Here is a 21,859-nt window from a genome sequence, read left to right on the forward strand (position 1 = left end):
TTCGATGTTTTTTATCTCCTTTAACTCGTCTCGTCTTTTCAGAAATTCATCAATATTAGCGATTTTTATTTTTACATAATATACTCATAGACTATACTATATTAGTAATAAACTATTGTATGGTTAGCAATTTGTGTAAAACGAGTATACATTTAAGTTTTACCTGTGTGTGATGCTTGGTGTGATGTATGGTTCGCTAAATGTCAGTTCTATAGAATCAATAGGCATGACGAAAGATTTTGAAATCCTCTTCCATAATGTGTGTATACGTTTACTATACAAGAAAAACCCTATATTTCGGTAATATACTTAAATTTAACGAAGATAAAAGCCATTTTTCAAAAAATATTTATCAACTGTGCCAAAACAGCTCGCAGGTGTCATGGCGTAAGCGTGACGTCACTCTTTAGTACATACGTAATTATTTGTATGCATTGCGAAGAAAATTAAAAAAAAATATATTTAATATGTGTTATAGAAACGAATTTCAAAGTTTATAAGTGGTGTGCAGTATTGCAGTGTGAATCCACATTAAAATAATGCTCAAAAATGTGTTATTAATTATTTCAAGCGAGAAAATAATAAGAAATGATTGTATAAAGTTGGTGCGGAGAACCCCGAAACCACGTATTCGTGAATTCGCAATTATATTTCTATTCTGAGTCGATAAAGCATACGTGAAACAATAGAAAATAAATAAAAATGCGTATTCTCAACATATTCATAACAACAAAATATATCTGACGTGAGTTGTTTACTTAAGCGTGACGTCACGCGTGTTTTAGTCAAAATGGCCAACTGCAGAATTTCAATGTTTTATTTTATTGATAATCTCATTAATCTTAGTGTTTTTAAGATTTTTAAGTCACTATATTGAAGTTATTTATTATACATTTTCCCTTAAAAACACTAATACGATCATTTATGGATACTGTCGTCATGCCTATTCAGATAATTAAGGTATTCAAAATTACTCCCATATTTTTAAAAATTTTCCCTTTTGTAAATTTGAACAACTCAATGTGGGTACGAAATCTGGAATATAAAAACAATGTGTGATGAGGGTACTTGAAAAAAATAGTAGAAAACGCGTAGAAAAAGAGCTCATCCTATCGATACCAATGTTAAATCTACAAATATTTATCAATATTTGAAAAATGTATAACTATCGACGATATGATAGCCATATGTGCACTAAATATTATATAAACCGTGTTTTCCAATTACAGCACTAGAGCGCATTATGCGGCATAATGCTTAACGTTGAATGTTCCAACTACAGCAACGCTTCACACAATCGAGCACTCTTAAAAGAAATGCGCGTGAATTGATGCTTGCAATCGATTTATCGTTAGTAATTGTTAATTGTTGAAAAAAATTATACCACTTTATTTTGAGGTTATTGCTAACTCTATGAATATTTTTTTTTTCAACACTAAACTTAGCACAATCTGCTGGTGCGTTTCACGTTCCAATTAAGCATCAGCACAATTCGGCATTGTGTGCCACTGAGTCGCATTATGCTCTGTAATTAGAAAACAGCATCAACCGAAATCCAAAAGAGTTTAGAAGAATAGAATCCAATCGACTCGTATCCAGTCACTAAAGTAAGTTAAAATTTCATCAATCGTTCTGTCTGTGGTTCTGTGATCTGTCCACTGTCCAGTTCTGTCAAATAGCCGTTTGCCATTGATGGGTGTCGAGTTTCTGTAATAAATTTCGTATTTACGTTAAATCCTAGTGATTTTATTATTTTAAGTGCAATAAAAATGGTTTAGATAGAGTTCTGTGTTAAGAACTACAATACGTAGCCGTGCGCCGATTCTCGGAAACACATCCAAAATGTCCGTTCCTACCACTGGATTGAGCAAATTGAAAAAAAAACATATTCGCGTGAAACATCAGAAAGTGAAATTATTCCGTGCTAATGAACCTTTACTCTCTGTTTTTATGTGGGGTGTTAATCATACGGTAATATCATAAGATAATAATAGCCTGTAAATTTTCCCCATTCGAGTCTACTTAGATTATAAAATAGCCTATATTTTATGCTTTGTTTGCGAAACAGTTGCGGCACAATTGTTGTTACAATGATTTTTTGTTTATGTTACCGGTTATGATAATTTTGTGGCAACTACGACTTAAATTATACAAAAAAATTATAGCCTACTTGTTATATCTGGCACTTGATCAATTATTATTGTTTCAATGATCATGTAGGTATGGATCATGCACATTGTAAGATTTAGTTGCCAAAAGTTTATTGTCATGGCTATCGAACTAATCTAATTATAATTCTTTAGGTACTTATAATTTTGATTTTTATTTGATACTAGCGGTCCGCCCTGGCTTCGCCCGTGGAACCTATTAACGTTTCCTCTACATAACCATCCTCATAGGTACTTCAAGGAACATCATAAAACCTGTTCATACGTGTTGCTGTGACCAAGGAAAATGGGTTTCATTTTTTTATATATAGATTTATCTTTATTACAGATAAATGAACTGAGCCATGTCTCGATCCCCGTTATGCTGCTGCCTGATGATTTCCGAGCTTACTCGAAGCTCAAAGTGGACAATCACTTGTTTAACAAGTAAGTGATTAAAGCATAAATTGCAATGTTGGCAGTGTGTAAAAACTTACAATATCTGTAGTTTAGGAACTAGTCAATGGATAATTTAAGCTCTTATAATTTTAATTGTACTTATTTATATTTATATTATGTGAGTAACCAGTATGTTAATATTTCTAAAAATTAAAAAAAAAAAAAAAAAAAGCAAGAAAAGTCTCTGGACTATAATCCAGAGGTGGCGCGAACACCCTGTGATGACGGGTGCCTTAAAAAAAAAAAAAAAAAAAAACTAGTCAATGGTTTTTTTATTATCTGAGAAAATATCTAAATATTGAGGGGAAATGTGTAGTTAATTTTAATATTTCAAGTGATAATCTATGCAGTTATTAACCCTCCATTTCTATAAACATAATATATTTCTTGATAATAAATAAGTAAAGAATATAATTAATTTAAAGAACACTTTATTAATATAAATCTTATATGACATATTATAAACTCAGGTTGGCTAAAACAAATGTATTACAATTGATATTAACAAACTGTATAAGATTTTAAATATGATGTGTAATTAAAAATTCATTAAAATCTTATTAGATTGTTGGTACATATATGATATGTCTCTACCTTATGTTTGTTCTATTTCTATTAAATGTTAAAAAAATATATATATTCAACCAAGGAAAAATTGTTACATAGAGGCAAATATTAATGTTTTCTATGCCATTACCTTAATTTAACTTTTCTATTGTGTCATATTTCTTTCAGAGAGAACATGCCATCTCACTTTAAAGTGAAGGAGTACTGTCCGCTCGTCTTCAGGAATCTGCGCGAGAGGTTCGGAATTGACGATCTTGATTACAAGGAGTCCCTGACCAGGTACAGTTTATAAGCAATCATTTATTTATACGCTAGGAATTCACGTGTGTTTCGCTATTTACGCGTGCTGTATTTATTTATATTTATTTTTATCCTGTATTCCGTCACGCCATCCCGGTTCCTATCTCCCGTCATGTCCCATAGGTTTAGAAAGCCAGATAACTACCTCCGTTCGCGGGCGTCAAAGAAGTTTATTAATAAGCTGAGGAGGTCGGCTACAGCACCCTCCGGTGTTGGCGAGTTGAAAAATACTCAAGAGGGATTGTTCCATGACGCTAGCGAGTTCATGAAACGCGGCTTGACCATGAAACGTCTGAGGTCAGGGAAGTTTGAATTGTAACGGTTTTATTTTCGAATAACAGTATGTAGTGTGCCTTTGACTGACACGGCATTTCATCGCATTCACGTTCACCGGCTGTGTTTTTGTCGCGTGCTATACCAACGAATGACGTTACATTTGAATTTGAATTTTGGACATGCTTTTTGTGATTTCGGTTTGTCGTCTGTACCCCGATGAGGTTGTTGTATATTTGATTCGTGTATCCCATCCCTTACATATCACTGTATACACGCGTTTTATATATTGACACGACTTAATTATTTATAAGATGTCACTAAGCAATTTTGCACCTAGCAACATCGAGATGGACACGTCAAAGGTACGTATGCGGGTAATTACAAAAAATCATATTTTTATGTACATTTAAGTGGGTTTTCATTTAGAATACGAAACATACTTGTTGATCGTAGCTAAAAATAAGCTGAAAACTTATTCCTAAACAATTAACTAAGAATTATTACCGCTTATTACCTCATTGTTACGCATTATGAGTAATCTGTTATGACTGAGTGAAGATATAAGGGTGTATGAGGTGTGTATAATGCTCATTGCTCATAGTTATTGATGCGCTATAACTCTATGACATTTTATGTCTGACTTAAACAGTGTATACTGGTATGTTAGAGTCTGGCCAGCCAAAGCTGAACCCAGTGTTTTTTGTAGCGGCCACACTATGGAATGTCATCATGGCGTTTCTGCGTAGTTAGTTGTCAGTTTTGTTGAAAACGGTTCAAATCCTTTACTTTAATAATGTTTAAATCCTGCTGTGTTGTGTACATTATATACCTATATACTATGATCACCTTTATATATCAAAAATCAAATATCTATATCAAAAGTATCAAAATGTTTTTTTCCTACTAAAGCCGATGTTACCAGGTCCATATTTTTTAAATTTGCCGCCCTTTACTGGGTTCAGCTTTGGCTGGCCAGACTCTATAAAATTGTTATTCGTAACAAACGAATTAAAAATCTCTGATATTTAAAATAATAAAAAAAAACTGGCAATATAGTTCTCATATTTACATAGTCAAAATGATCGCGTGCTCAAAAGGAAATTTATTTGAAAAATATTTCAGCACCCAGTGTCTAGTAGTTGAATATTGTATGCGAGTTGTAATACGACTTAACAAAAGGTCGGCGCGGGTTAATAGGGCAGTTAGACGTTACACTGGTATTACAGCTTTGTAGTACAAATTAGTGGTAATTATTTAGTGACGAAAATGGCAAGGTTTTAAAGTTTGAATATTTTATGAATTTTTTCATCATTTGAATGTCTTATTAGATGTTTCACTCCTGTGAATAGAGTAGTTTTTTTTCTGTATGATTTCATTATAAAATGCAGAGGGTCGTGTCTTTCTATGTCTCTTTGCATAAAACCCTTCTAGTGGGAGAGTTGAAGCGTAATAAATATTTTTCGGATTTGCCTAACAAAAAAAGTACTCCACTCTTTACAATTCATCCATCTCTAGTTAAATCCATATTTCATACCCATGTTAAAAGATTTAATAGTACGTTTGATTTGAACCCCTTCTAACTGTTTTTTTCCCTGATACGTTTGGCATGGTTTTACTTGGCGTGTGTGCGATACATTGTTCTAAAGAAGTACTCCGCTATCTGTAGATTTCTCGTTATTTTATCGAAAATAAAGCGTTTTCGACTAAATGCCAATAACTCAGATAAGCATAAATATCGCGATTGTTTTATAGAAGTATTGTAAATACACCAGGTACTTGTATTTATATGTTATTTTGTTATGTTTATAACAATATTTTTCCCAAGGATATATTTTGTTTAGCCAGGATTAAATGGACCTATCCTTAATAATATCCCTTTTTTTTAAAGTGGGTAAATCTTCCAAAGATACCCACGGTCCCCGGGGAAGGAGCCGTGGGTTATGTTATGTCGGATTCTTACCGACTAAAACCGCCCTGTGTTCCATCGAGCCGCTTAAATGATGGGGCCGCGGCCAAGGGTATTGGTTGGAATTCTTCCGCGACCATCCTCAATATTAGACAATCCTTAATAGTGGTTAGGGATAATCCTTAATATTATCCCTAACCACATGAGCGTATGAACGCTTATTTACTAATATGCGCAATTTGAAAAATGACTGCTTTAAACAAACAAATACTTTTTATAATATTTTATATTTGTATCTACTACCTATTTAACTTTAGTTTATTTAAAAACCTATTAATGATTTAAATATACAACGTATGTTCTATTATAGTCTACACCGAGAAATGAAAGAAAGTTGTTTACAAAACATAAATCTTCTAGATGTACTTTGATGTGGAATTACCTAGATCATATAGTTTATTTTTTACAGTAATGATTCACAACTGCAATGATATCATATTATTACCTTGTGTTTTTTAACGTTACATATATTTTAAGAGTCAATAACCATATCTTCTATTTATAAAATATTTTTGTACGGATTATAAAACGATAATAAAAGTAACTTATCTTCTTGTTTCCTAAAAATGCGATTATAATAATTGAGGCGTGCACTATATAATTTTTGTTTTTCTTCGTTCCATGTAAAAAGATTTTACATGTGGAAACATTTTACGTTGTTATGCAAAATAGGAGACACCATCAATTTGTGTATAATTATATAGGTATAATAACCGAAACCTATACGACATGATTAAATTGGCGATTGGCGATATATAATAAAAAATCAAGCCGGAAACTACACATTTACCTCTGTTTTTTACCATTTAATTTAAGGTAACTACATTATTTGTTGTCAGGTCGCAGCCGATACCAGACGAATCGTCTGGAAAGTCTGGCGCGAAGTTCTACCAGAGCTATGACAGACTGTTTATATTGAAGACCCTCACGTCGGAGGAGGTGGAGAGGATGCATTCTTTCTTGAAGCATTATCACCCGGTGAGAATATATCTATATTGATTTCTATAGATTTTATGTTTTTTTAAAGCTACTTCTTTTTAACTGCGGATCCTTATTTCGAACTAGTGGTAAACTGTGTTTCGAAGGTCAGTTTCTTCTGAATATTCTATCGCTTATGTATAACTTGTATTTCTTTAAAGTTTTATCAAATCCGAAAGTCCGAAGTAGGTTAGGAAAATATTGTGGACGGGAATGTTTCGGAGGTGAAATGGTAAAATGTCAAACGAAAATTTTTTCTTGGAACTAAATAGTATTTGACCTATAGGTACCTAGTAAGATTATAGTCACCCACTAGCTTCCGCCCGCGACTCCGTCCGCGCGGAAAAATTAAGAAAAATGAAGAATTTTTTTTCTACGTATTTTTCCGGGATAAAAAGTATCCTATTTTATGCCCAGGATAATAAGGTATAATTATACCAAGTTTCATCGAAATCGAACCGTTAGTTTTCACGTGATGCCTTCACATACAGACAGACAGACAGACAAAAATTTTTTTAATCACATATTTGGGTTTGGTATCGATGCAGTAACTAACACCCCCTGCTATTTATTTTTTCAATATTTTCAATGTACAGAATTGACCCATCTACAGATTTATTATATGTATAGATAACTTTTCCTAAATTGAAGTCGCGTCTCTAGTCTTAATATAAACGCAAAAGTAAGATTCCAAATATGACAATGGAAAGTTTTCCTTTAAATTTAGATATCATAAAGAAAAATGTGTCATATTTCTGACGAAATTATTCCAGTGCATGTGTGTTGAGATTTGTTGTTAAAATTACATGCAAATTTTTTATCACATCATGTATAAATAAGATAATATTTTGATATGAAACTGGTTAACGTTGGATACTTGAAGATTCTGCCTGATGTGAAGTCGACTACAATAATGTCCCGCTACCTTGATTAATAATAAATTATAAAATCGTGACTGTGATTGTAAAAGTATACCTACCTTATTAATACCTACGTATTATTATCCTATTTTTTTTTAATACATCGAATTAACAGTTAAACAAAATATACAGGGTTATTTGAAAAACACCAGCAACCTTGCAGGACAAGATTGCTAACATCATAAGTAACAACATATTTTGTTCTACGACTTTTGATAATTTGTTAGATTTTATTTTCATACAAAAATAAATATTAATTTAATTTTCCATTTGAATATTATAAACTCTACGCGCATCCCAAAAATACGTAAACAAGAAGCGAAGGAGAGGGGGAAGGGGGCGTCGCGTCGTCCTTTCGATAATGAATAGAACATAGACTTACAAATGTTAGGAGAGTACAATAAAGGGTTAAAAAATCATTTATAAATAATTTATTGCGTTATGCTAAAAGTCGTAGAAGAAATGGATGTTAGCTATCTTATCCTACGAGGTTGCTGGTGTTTTACAAGTAACCCTTTATAGTTAATATAATTTCATCAACAACTTCGGTGTTACAAGGTACGATGGGATTGTCATCGTCCTTTAGGACAAAAATTCCTAAACAAAAAAAGATATAAAAAAAAAACCTCGGTGTAACTTGAACCTTGAAATTTACAAGAATTTTAATAATGTACGGCTTAGGCTGGTGTCCTAATTCTTGTTATGAAATATGGCTTGTAAATTATTAAAGGGGTTGACGCAGTAGTAGTGTATTATATTATAATTACTTTCTTTATAAATTATTCAACACTAATCTTATATAGATTAAAATAACTACAGTGTAATTGCGTGCAGTCACTGCAAACGAAGCCATAGGCACGCAGCAACATTAAAATGTATGAATTTAAACCCTAGAGATTCCTTCACATAAGTGTACTTTATACAAAAACTAGCTTCCTGCCCGGCTTTGCCCGCGTTTTCAAAGAAAAACCTGCATAGTTCCCGTTCCCGTGGGATTTCCGGGATAAAACCTATCCTATGTTTTAATCCAAGTTACCCTCTATATGTGTGCTTAATTTCATTGTAATCGGTTCAGTAGTATTTTCGTGAAAGAGTAACAAACACACACATATTCTCACAAACTTTCGCATTTATAATATTAGTAGGATTTATACGTACAATTTGTTAAAAGTTAAAACAATCAGACAGTTGTAGGTACAAGATAATAATAATATAATAACATATGCACGGATTACATGATATCTCGTATCAGTGCGAATCAATATTTATCTACATTTTCCTGGTTTAACAATTTCTCCGTACTGATATTATTGTGTTTATTACTCATTGTGTTGTGTAATAAATTAATCATCGTTCTTAACGCGTTGTTGGTATATGGGCTAGATTCTTGACTATGAAATATCATTACGTATTCTTTATAATGTAACACTTGTTATATCATTCGGTTTTCCTATTGGAAAGGTAATTTTTGAGATTCAATTTCTACTATAGAACTAATAAGATTATACAATATGCATATTTTAAGCAGAACATAAGTTAACATAATATATACATTATACAGTATTACATTTTAACAAAGAGTGCACTCAAAAGCTCTCTTAAAGGCCTCTCAACATGTTCCAGTAAAAACACAGGCTGTATCTGTTGAACTATTAAAATTGATTGTTGATTAAATTAAACACTATTGGCAATTGGCATCGATATTAACTCACTGAAGAATATGGCTTGCTGAAAGTGCTGGTGGAACTTGAGCTTTCCACCACCAACAATTTAACAGTGGCACACTGCAACTTTTTTATACTCAATTTTAAGTTACCCTATTGCCCTTTTTGTAAGTGTGCATTGGAAATAAATGTATTTTCTTTCTTCTAATGTTAGAATAATAAGTGCCCAGAGCTAAATTAAAAACCCACAATATATTTACAGTACATAGTGGAGAGGCATGGCAAGACGTTGCTGCCTCAGTACCTCGGCATGTACCGCCTGACGGTGGACGGCATTGAGCACTATCTAGTGGCTACCAGGAACGTGTTCTCCAACCATTTGAATATACACAAGTGAGTGCTGTTTGTTTGTACATGTTTATAGGTGCTTAGGACCCTTTGGTAGACATCTTGGTCCGATAATTTCGAAAGTATAGAGATAAATTGGGTAGTGGAGCTTCCCCTGGGAAATTTTTGTGTGTTCGCAGGATATATTGGTAAAATATTTACTTTAAAATTAAAAATGTTTGATATCCATGTAATTTATATGTTTAGAAAAATAAAATAGTTATAGATACGCTAGTGAACAATAACATTGTATATTAGATATCATGAATGTAAATAATGGAATTTTTATTGATGAGAAGAGATTTTTTCTTGGAAATGGATCTTTTAGCAATATATGTATGTATATTGTATATTCCATACATTTCCCAGGAAATACGACCTAAAAGGGTCGACGGTAGACCGCGAGGCATCCGAAAAGGAGCTAGAGAAAGAACTGCCAACTCTGAAGGACAACGATTTCATCAAGCAAGGCGTAAGGATCGACATAGGTGATGCAGCCAAGGAGAAACTACTGGAGACGCTCACTGCTGATGTTGAGGTAATTTTCATTGACGGATATGCTAATTTTAATTGTGATTGGGCAAAACTTTTGTTTATTCAGGGAAATGCTAATTTTAGTAGTATTGTAATTGGAGAGTCACCAGTAATCCCGCTAGAGCAATCGAATTTATTCTATTCTTTCGGTTTGATGTGTTAAAAGGAACACCGCACGTTCCATTAAATTTGTCTTGTATGAATTACGTTGTACGTATGTATGTTTGGTGTATGCCATTTAAATAAATAAATAATTAATAAATGGCTTAGGGAATAGTAGAAATAACAGGTCATGACGTCATGTGCGCGCTTTTGTCAATTGATGATTGCAAGTCTTGCGTAGGAAGTAGGAACAATCGAAACTATGTGCACGGTGCGGCAACGTCGCTTCAGCCGCTCGTCATGCGTTTGTCGTGCGGCCTTTGCCATTAGGCACAGATTACAAAAACTTTTAAGTTTCGAGACATTTTGAAGTGAAATATCTTAAGGCGCGGTGAGAGTAAAATTTCAAGGTAGCGTCATGGTAATACCGTCACGTTCTGGCGACGATTTCGATATCATTAAATATTGTCTTAGAAGTTCACTTCAGACACGTGTGCTCTACACAAACGCTTTTTTAATTTATAATTAATTAATCATTACATAGTATAAAACAAAGTCGCTTTCTCAGTCCCTATGTCCCTTTGTATGTTTATATCTTTAAAACTACGCAACGGATTTTGATGCGGTAGACTGATTCAAGAGGAAGGTTTTAGTATTATTTTTTAGATGTTAGACAAAGCGGGCGAAGCCGCGGGCGGTAAGCTAGTAAGATTTATAATGATGAAACCTACGATATATTAACCCATTGAGCCCCGAGCGGCCCGATCGGACCACGACACAATAGATCCGTGTCTATTGTGTCTGTGATTCCGGGGGCTGAGTTATTAAGATTTATAATGATGAAACCAATATAATATATTTGTGTATTGTACCGGCCGGTAGTTCCTAACAAAACTGCACCTCATGGACTACTCGCTGCTGCTGGGCGTGCACGAGTGCGGGCGCGGCGAGGCGGAGGCGGAGGCGGCGCGGCAGCGGGACGCCGAGCGGGACAGCGACAACGAGTCCGACACCGACTCCGACACCGACACGCGACACGACAGGTATCCGACACGACATGTATCCGACACGACAGGTATCCGACACGACATGTATCCGACACGACAGGTATCCGACACGACATGTATCTGACACGACATGTATCCGACACGACAATGACCCGACATGTATCCGATACCGACACGGCAGGTATCCGACACTGACACGACATGTATCCGACACCGCTACGACATGTATCGGACGACCGCCACTGACACGACAGGTATCCGATACCGACACGACATGTATCCGATACCGACATGACATGTATCTGACAGCGACACACGCCATGACAGGTATTCGACACGCGCACACACGTCATAATGTATGTACATTCATACGTCGCTCTCTGCGGCTAAAGCGCGAATAGAGCGTGGTGTAGCCGCTGTAGGGCTCCCCGAAGTAACACTACTAAACTTACAATAAATAAATAAAAAGACAAAATTCACATAACATGACCCTATAAAATGTAATTAAAGATATATTCATTAAATTACACATAGGGACAACCATATATTATACTCCTTAAAAAGCAACCGAGCCAGTGCTGTTTCACTATGCTGAATTGTAGTGACCAACTATTTAAATCTTTTTAATTTGTTGTACAGGTGATATTCACAACACAATATAACGTGTTATACATAACATTTCTAATATAGTCACAAGACATGTGTGATAACTAAAATGTTAAAATTAAAATAATTAAAATGTTGATTTTTTTCCAAATAAAACGCACAAAAATATGATGATAGATTCACCATAATGTATGATGTATCTATCACGTTTCATTAAAGAAACGAATCTTCAATGGCGGCCAAAGCCGATACTGACGTATGGTAGGGTCAGAAAAAAATAAAATAAAAAATAACGTTAATGGATAATAGTTAATTATTAATAATTATTTATTTCAAATTGTTTGTTGACAAACTTTTTGGTATGGTATTTGTGTATTTATATGAAATATCATATTTTTTTGCATGCCGTACGGCCGTGTGTATAAGTATATTAAGAAGAGCTGGAACGTCAACACATTTACACATTGCACATGTTAGGCCGGGAGATACTGACACAAAATTTCGGGTCATTTGTAACAGGATGGCGGTCTAGAGGGGTCTTACTTATCCGACGAGTGTGACTTACGCCCACGCGACTAGTCCGCCGGTACCAGCGTTCTGACCATCATTTTTCTTTTTGTCATTGCGTAATAAGACCTCTGTAGAACGGCCATTCTGTTACAAATGACCCGAAATTTTGTGTCAGTATCTCCCGGCCTATGTATGTGTCATATTTTGCAATTGTTTATAAATACAGGGTGATGTAATTGGTGTAGTACGAATATCTAAAAATCTATGAAGAATTTTGTGATACAGTAAATGGAAGAATTATATACTATTTTACAGTATTTAATAAAATCATTTAATTTTTTGTTAATTTTAATTAGAAATGTCAATTTTTGTCACCAAGGTCGAATTTGGATGATAAGGATCTTGTTAGAAAAATATAAATTTTGACTAAAATCGGCATTTTTTTTTTCAAAAATCAAATTACTAATTAATAATCAGAGTTTATTTATTTATTTATTTATTTATTTATTTATTTATTTCTGATTCCTTACAGCTATTCATACAATAATTACATAATAATAGAACAATACGCCAATAAAAAGGAATTCCGTTAATAGAATTATTATAAAAACATATTGTGACAAGGAAAATCGAGTAAGAAAGTAAGAGGAAAAGATATACGTTAAAATAATAATTAACAAAAGACTCTTGTGATGAGTGTAGGTGTAGTAATGGTGTGTAATGGGTGTGTAGCACAGAGCATATAATGGAGGTTTGAAAACCTCCTTTATCTGTTCTGTGGTGTGTAGTCTGTTGTGAGTGAGTGAGTGAGTGACTGACTGATTGACTGAGAGTATGTATGTATAAATTTAAGTAACTAAAAATTAAGTACTGAAACTAGTTATTATTATTAATTATTGGAAAAAGTGATTGCTTTTTTAAAATTTGAGCGAGATGTCTTAAATATGTCCACATTAGAAAATTTCTTATTATATATATCTGGCAAGCGGAAAAGAGCTGAGTGTTGCAGATGCCTGGTTGATGCAAGCGGTACTCTGAATAAGTGTGTGTGTCTAGTGCGGAGCGATGGCGCCTGAATAGATATATTGCTGAGAATATTCGGGCAGTCCAACTTATTGTTTATAATGTCATAAAAGAGCATCATATCAATAATATCCCTTCGCTGTTCTAAGGTATTTAATTTGTGGAGTGCACAAGATTCGAGATAATCAGCTGGATTGGCATGACATAAAAAATTTAGCTTTTTTACAAAGATTTTTTGAATTTTTTCTAGCCGTTCAATATGACAACGATAAATTGGACGCCAAATAGAACTCGCAAATTCGAGCACACTACGTACATACGCGAAATATAGTACCTTTAAACATAGAATGTCATTAAATGCATCACTAGTGCGAAGTATGAATCCTAGATTTTTATAAGCTTTTTGCATGACAAACTCGACATGATCAATATGTGACAGTTTTGTGTCGTGGATAACACCTAAGTCCCTAATTTGATTTGTTCTTTGAAGCATTTCATCATTTAATCTATAATCAAATTTAATAACATTATTCTTCTTACGTGTAAAAGTGATTATTTGACATTTGTTGATATTAACCGATATTTTATTATTTTTGTAATAAAGGGAAAGGCGATTGAGATCACTTTGCAGTTTGAAACAGTCTTCTATGGTGCAGATTTTTTTATAAAGCTTCTTGTCATCGGCAAATACGAGGAAATTAGAATTAAGAAAGCACTCATATAGATCATAGATAAAAACGTTGTAAAATAACGGTCCGAGATGTGAACCCTGAGGAACACCGGATGTCACTGTAATAAAATCTGATCTGTAACCCCCTACTACTGTTGCTTGACTTCGATTCTTTATATAGGACTCCGTCCATCTTAAGAGGTTGCCTCTAATACCAATGGCAAAAAGTTTCATTAACAGAATATTGTGATCCACCTTATCAAACGCCTTCTCAAAATCCGTATAAATAACATCAATTTGAGAATTGTCATCTAGGTCTCTGTTTATGTCATGCGTAAACTCAAGCAGGTTGGTGATAACGCTTCGCGATTTAATAAAGCCATGGTGATTATTAGGGATGCATCTTGAAGCACTAAAATATATGTTGTTAAAAGCAATACGTTCTAGAAGCTTACCAAATATATTCAACATTGATTTTCCTCTGTAATTCGTTATATCGGTTTTAGATTTACTTTTATGTATTGGTACGACTTGCGCCTCTTTCCATCTGTTAGGGAAGATACCTTCCGAAAGAGAGCGTTTAAATAATATTAAAAGGGGAGATAACAGGCCAGATTCACACTTCCTTATAAAAATTGCAGGTATGCCGTCAGTTCCAGCCCCTTTCCGAGGATGAAGTTGTTTAAATATTTTTTTAAGTATAGTCACGTTAACCTCAATGGAATGAAGGTTATCGGACATATTAGCTTCTTTAGCATAGTTGGGGATAGATTGATCGCATGGCTGGAATACGCTTCGGAAATATTCGTTAAACGAGTCGCAAATATCTTGTCCGTTTGTTAATAGACGCCCTTTATAATACATAGTCTGCGGCAGACTATGGTCAGACCGCTTGTTTTTTATATAAGTCCAGAATTCTTTCGGTGAATTTATAATGCTATTTTGACAGCGGTGTATATACTTATTGTATGATTCTAATTGTAATTCTTTAACACGGGCTCTGAGAAGAGAGAAAGCGGCATAGTCACACGGATTATTAAACTTTTTCCATTTCTTATGAATTTTTGATTTTTCCTTAATAAGATTAATTAGTGCTGGTGTATACCATTTGGGATAATTATACCGAGACGTAAGTCTGACAATAGGAATATACTCGTCAATACAGGAATATATAACCTTATAAAATGCATCAACAGCCTCATTGACAGTGCCTGAATATAATAGCTCGTGCCAGTTAATATTTTTTAACTTATAGTTGATCCCGTCATAATCACCCTTAAAAAATTTCCGTACCACCCGGGTTTTACATTGTAAAGGTTTTATATATAAACTAGCTGTGCCCGCGACTTCGTCCGCGTGGAATAGCGACTGCATAGTAGTTACTACTTTACATACAATTATTTAGTAAACACGTACTACCATAAACAATTCATAGAATTGTCAATATAATTAATTACTAATATAAGCTAAAAAACTTACGTACTTTCCGGAAATCCGGGGCATTTTCCGGGGATATCCGGAAAATGCCTGTAAAATATCTGGAAAATCCCCCGGAAAATGTGTGAAAATGTCCGGGAAATACCCGGAAAATATCCGGAAAATGCGTGAAAATGGTCGGGAAAAGCGTGGAAAATGCCTGAAAAATCTCCGGAAAATGCCAGGGAAATGTCTGGAAAATATCCGGAAAATGCGTGGAAAATGCCTGGAAAATTTTCAAAAAATGCGTGAAAATGTCCGGAAAAGGCATGGAAAATGCCTGGAAAATTCCCGGAAAATGTCAGGAAAATGTCTGGAAAATGCCTGGAAAATCCCCGGAAAATGCGTGAAAATGTCCGGAAAAGCGTGGAAAATGCCTGGATAATCTCCGGAAAATGTCAGGGAAATGTCAGGGAAATGTTCAGAAAATGCCTGGAAAATGCCTGGAAAATATCTAGAAAATATCCGGAAAATGCGTGAAAATGTCCGGAAAAAGCGTGGAAAATGCCTGGAAAATCCCCGGAAATTTCCTGGGAATTACCCAGAAAATTCCCGGAAAATATCTGGAAAACGCGTGAAAATGTCCGGAAAAGCGTGGAAAATGCCTGGATAATCTCCGGAAAATGTCAGGGAAATGTCAGGAAAATGCCTGGGAAATGCCTGGAAATATCTGGAAAATATCCGGAAAATGGGTGAAATGGTCCGGAAAAAACGTGGAAAATGCCTGGAAAATCCCCGGAAAATGCGTGAGGAATTGCCCGGAAAATGCCCGGAAAATGCGTGAAAATGTCCGGAAAAAGCGTGGAAAATGCCACTTCAAATTTGCGAAGTAATTAAAGCAGACAACCAAAAAAAGAAAAAGAAAGCTAAAATCTTTCATATTAAATGTATATGGGATATTCATAATTATTTCATATTATGTACTTAATGTATAATGGGAGGGTTTAAAGATATTTTTTTTTATATTTCTCGATTTATTTAAAAAAAATGATTACGGCCATTATTAGGTTTAGTACTTTCGATATCAGTTTAAAGTTTTTTGTTATCTGTAATACTTACAAAAAAAAATCGCCTGTGCACACTCATGAACGATTACACCTTGTACATGAATGCCTTAGCAAATGTTCGCCGTGATTATTTAAATGATCATAATTTTTTTTATTAATGAACCAATTGACATGAATTAAACACTAAATGACAAAAAAAATTAACTACAGTTTTGGGTTCGGGATCAATTTAATAATTACACCTGCTAATATTTTTTTACATATTTTCATTGTATAAAATCGTAACATAATTTCCTTTATGTATTGTTCTATTAACACATAGATAATATCTTCCCAAGGTACTAAATTTTAATAAAAAAGTTGTTTTTGTTATTTATATCTAAAAAGAGTATTAATTATATTAGACAGAAATAAACATAAAATTTTTATAAGTTTTATGGAAGCTGAATGTAATGCAAATGGGCAAATATAAAAGTAAAATTAGGTATTTAAAATAAATAAATGAAACAACTACCAATTACAGAAAAACTTCTTTTTCGGTTGAAAATTGCTGGATCATGAGTATAATTCTTTATCTCTTACCTTGGGCAGTCTGGAAGAGATCGCTAGTAAGCGATAAGACCGCCTTATGTACATACCGTGTTAATCCATTTGGTATGATTGTAAATATTTTACTTGGTGTGGTACGTATATTACCACACCAATTGATAAATAATATGTACTCTGATCCCAGTAGGATCTGTACCGCGATAGCCATAACGATAATAAAACAATCAGATGACAGTAAAGCACGATTAAAAATCATACTTGTATAGTAGTTGTGAGTGCAATATTTACGTTTCAAAATAACATTTTTTTTGGTACTAAAACGTAGGTAGATTCTCACGCACGCACGCTGATACGTGGTTGGCTGCCCCTTTTCTCATTCCCGAAAAATATCCTCTAAAATTAGGTACCCAAGATTCTTCCAATGATTGTACCATACGTTGGAAATTAACTTTAGTCAACAATTGACCACGCGCCAGGATACTTATTTCTACTACATCCTCATGCAAATCGTTAATTTTTATGAACATTGAATCTGTAAATAAAAAAAAAGAAAAGATTACTTTACCTAATTTTATTAAAAAGCTACTAACAAATAAAATTCTATCAAGAACTAAAGTGACCTTCTTTGGGCGTTTAATATAGTCTTGTAAAAGTTATACATAAAAATAAAATTTCATCATTTTCTTATTTTGTCGTAACTTCAATTCTAATTAAAAACATGAGTCTAACTATATAATTAATTAATAAAGAATAAATATAAAAGCTACAACTTACCTTTTGTGGGAACGCAAGAAGGATTTTTTAAAATGTCACAATTAACTGTTAATAGTGTCTTGTTTGACATCAAATAATAAACATCTACCCTCACTTGTAAAATTTTATTTAGTATATTCACATAAAATATAAGCACCTGAAGTGGACTCTGGGAAGACATGGGTTAAAAAGTTAAATAAATAAGTACAATTAAAAACCCCACCAACATCATATTATTTAATTTTTAATTATAAATTTGCAAGAAGCGTTAAACATGTAAATTGATTTGATTTTAATGAAGTCTCATAGATGGCGTTGTTTCAAATTTGTCTTTATACTACTAAGATTCATTAAACTGTTTCTCTGCCAAAATTACGTAAATGACGTAGTTTTTATAGTGTAAAGCTAGATAATAGCGTGGCTTACCCAAAAACAACATTTAAACATGAGTCTTTAGATTGTACGCTGTGTAATACACGGAATACGTTAGAAAAATAAAGGTTCACAGCTCCTCCCCCGGAGGTGATAGCATGATAATGTGTATATAAAAGCCTCACCCGACCTGTTATTAATATTCATGCAAAATTTGAAGTCAATCTATGCGGTACTTTTCGAGATTAGCTCGGACAAATATACAGACAAACAGACAAACAGACAAACCGACAAACAGACAAACAGACAAAAATTCTAAAAACTATGTTTTTGGCTTCTATATCGATTATAGATCGTGGATTATGTATTCTTTTAAAAAAATATTCAATGTACAGTTTTGACTTTCCTACGATTTTATTATATGTATAGATCATTAATAATACATTCGAGTGGACAATGGTAAGGATCAATATTTACTAGCGGCTTAGAGCTTATGCTACAGTGTAAGTGGGTATTAGAAAGAACGAGGTCCAGAACATTACCGCATGTATTCTGAAAAAAGTTGTATTGCTTTAAACCCAGTAAGTTAAATGTGTCTAGTAAAATCAAAGCAGAGTTATAAAGTTCGGAGTTGCATTGTTTTGATATATTAAAGTTGTCATTTTTCCAACTAATAAAAGGAAGATTGAAATCGCCGGTAACTAAAAAATTGTCATTAATATTATTACTGTAAAAATCCTTTAAGGCGTTATCAAAGTCTTTGAGTAAATGGGGAGCGTCAGAGTTAGGTGGTATGTATACTGCTATAATGTGTAAATCTTTGCTACTGTAGTTTGAACTGGTATTAAAAGAGGATTTTGGAATAGTCAGCCAAATGCTCTCCGATTGTGTGCAAGGTGTAATATGACAAAAAGCCGAAAGACTTTTTTTGACACATATTAACACTCCTCCACCTCTCTTTTTATGTTTACGGTCGTATCTAAAAACGTCATAATTTTTATTATTGCAGATTTCTGTGTTCAATATACCATCGCAAAGCCAACTCTCAGTAATAATTATCAAGACTCTCAGTAATAATTATCAAGTTATCACCATTTACATTAATTTACAAACGATATCGGTTGTTCTTACTTAAAATTGAATACCAATGTCTTATTGCGGTATGTGTTCTTTGGAAGTGTTCGTAAAGTTGTTGATCCGTAATTAAATTTTGCGGAAAATCTTTTAGAGCGCTTAGTTGTGACATATCCTAAGCATATTCAATAGAATTAAAAGACGAGCGAATATGCAAGCCAGTCTAAAACTTGAATATTTTCTAAAATGAAACTAGAGTCGCATTTATTTTTGAACATACTGTAAGTGAAATTGCATAAGTGTGAGTACTGTGAACATGCCAGCTTTGCTTAATTGACCGATAAGCGAGAGGGAATGATAAGCGCCGCCATTTAAGATTCGTTTCTTTAATGAAATGCGTTATAACTAAATTTGTGTGTATTATATTGGAAATAATAAAACAAGATGGGGCTACAACACGCCGCCGGACAGCCCGCGCGGGTTCGCGCGCCAGTCGTCGCTCCGCTACGAGGGGATCATACCGGAGCTCGACATATACGCTATACCTAGTCAGGAGGGTGAGTGATTACCCATATACATTGTATTACATACTATGGAAAAGGTTTCATTTTGTGATTAAGAAAAAAATTTGAAAAAAACATTTTTTTTTGCAATGTTTCTTAAATGTACATAAATATACATGTATTGTTGTGAAAAGATAGATTTTACTGATTAAGACAAAAAAAATCAAAAGAGTGTTTTTTGCAATGAATGTTAGCTTCCATAACACTTAAAAATAACGTCCCTTTCATTGTTTTGTCATTTAAAATTACATTTTTCTTGCAAGATTTATATGTTTTTGTCTGTGAACAATGTTACAGGGGCTCCAAAGAAAGAGATATATTTTGTAGCGCTCATTGATGTCCTCACACACTATGGAGTTAAAAAACAGGTAGGAAAATGAGCCTTTAGCAATTCTCACATGCTAACCAACTATGTATTTCTGATATGTATAAATATTTTAATATCCTCTCTGTAGAAACTTCTTTTTGCTGGTTTTCTTTAAAAGATGACACTTGAAAAGCGGTTATAATGCGCTTTTAGCTATTCTAGCATACATAGTAGTTGAATAAATAATTCCATATGACTAATCTATCCATCAACACACACTACTGGGTTGATCGGACCGGGGATTCCGCAATTACATACAATATTCGAAGGGGATAAAATATGGGATGAAAGTTTGTACATCAAATTTTTTTTGTGGGCAACAGCTAATTTATTGCCACAGTTTAAATTTAATTTAAAAATATCACTTTCCAGGCGGCAAAAGCGGCGAAAACCGTCAAGTACGGCAGCAACGTGGACGGCATATCCACGTGCGACCCGGAGCAGTACGGCAAGCGATTCATCGAGTTTGTGGCGAAAGCGATCGAGGGGAACTAAGTGTTGAAGTGTTAGTGCCGCGGTGTTAGTGCCTCTTTTAGTGTGAAGTGTTCAGTGTTTGTGCTGGGGGCTTGTGTTCTGCGGAGTGTGGGTAGTATTGGCAGGTTTGGTTTTATACTTTTGTGTAGTAAGATTGAGTTAAATTCCTTTGAATTGTTATGAGACAAATGGACTTACAATTTTAAATAAATGGTCCCGTTCTATCAAATATTCTAATGGCTGTAATAAAATGAGTAAGCAATAGCCTTTATCAACTATGTATTACTCTTCAGGTTTTTTTTTTATTTTTCTATGATAAAATTTAAAAATGTCTGAACAGCAGACTTTTTATTTTTAATTCTGGAAATTTTATACTAATATTCAATATACCAAATTTTCTTCATAAATTGATAGTTGATACCTTTTTTTTATAATGTTCAAATCCCACTAAAAATTTTTCATCACTCCAAGGAACACACAAGTGACACAACTCCCCAGAAACCCTATAAAGGAGTGTTATGGTAAAATTCTGTGGCCATTATTGTTGTATTGTTTTGATGCAGTCCTTTAATATTGTTATATAATTTATATTTTTATTTTTCTATTAAATATTTCTTTAATAAATAGCTTAGATTCATTTATAAAGGTGCATTTAGATGAAGCCAAGGAACTTTTAGTATGCATATTTTATTTCTCAGTTTTGCTGAATACAATTTGTATTCCTCTAAGGGCTGATTTTTCAATCCTTGGTTAAAACTAATTCATCGAATAACATATTAAACTACCATTTCAAAAATGTATTCTAATTGTCCGTATTTGGCAATTTACAGGTGACATTTTAAAATGTTCGTGTAATGCTTTATTAGACTGATATATTTTAACCAAGGATTAAAAAAACGGCCCTTAAATAAATGTTTAACGTCGTGTTTCTATTTTCTTAACTTAATTTGTGTAAAATTCCTTATAACATCTCAGAAGCCAAAGAAAATGAATGTAATTCATTCTCTAAAATAAACATTATAATATGCTCTTTAAATGCACTTTTATTGACTTGTATTATGTATATTTTAGTTTCATGCTTATTTCTTAAATAGAGGTTACTTTAAAT

At 33.6% G+C, this 21,859-nt stretch overlaps 1 protein-coding gene across 2 annotated transcripts; it reads left to right on the forward strand.

Annotated features, from left to right (window-relative positions):
* The first annotated feature begins 1,671 nt into the window (after positions 1–1,671).
* LOC123698347 (phosphatidylinositol 5-phosphate 4-kinase type-2 alpha) lies at positions 1,672–21,709 on the forward strand. Of its 2 annotated transcripts, XM_045644942.1 has the most exons (11): positions 1,672–1,971; positions 2,497–2,594; positions 3,342–3,452; positions 3,597–3,770; positions 6,555–6,693; positions 9,540–9,670; positions 10,034–10,202; positions 11,183–11,343; positions 19,792–19,904; positions 20,208–20,278; positions 20,650–21,709. In XM_045644942.1, the coding sequence occupies exons 1-11, from the start codon at positions 1,843–1,845 to the stop codon at positions 20,770–20,772; spliced, it is 1,419 nt and encodes a 472-aa protein (XP_045500898.1). In that variant the 5' UTR covers positions 1,672–1,842; the 3' UTR covers positions 20,773–21,709. The 2 variants fall into 2 exon arrangements, with proteins under 2 accessions (XP_045500898.1, XP_045500899.1); XM_045644943.1 differs by lacking the exon at positions 3,597–3,770.
* The last annotated feature ends 150 nt before the right edge of the window (positions 21,710–21,859 follow it).

This window comes from Colias croceus, chromosome 16 (genome assembly GCF_905220415.1).
Source record: "Colias croceus chromosome 16, ilColCroc2.1".
Taxonomy (NCBI): Eukaryota; Metazoa; Arthropoda; class Insecta; order Lepidoptera; family Pieridae; genus Colias; species Colias croceus.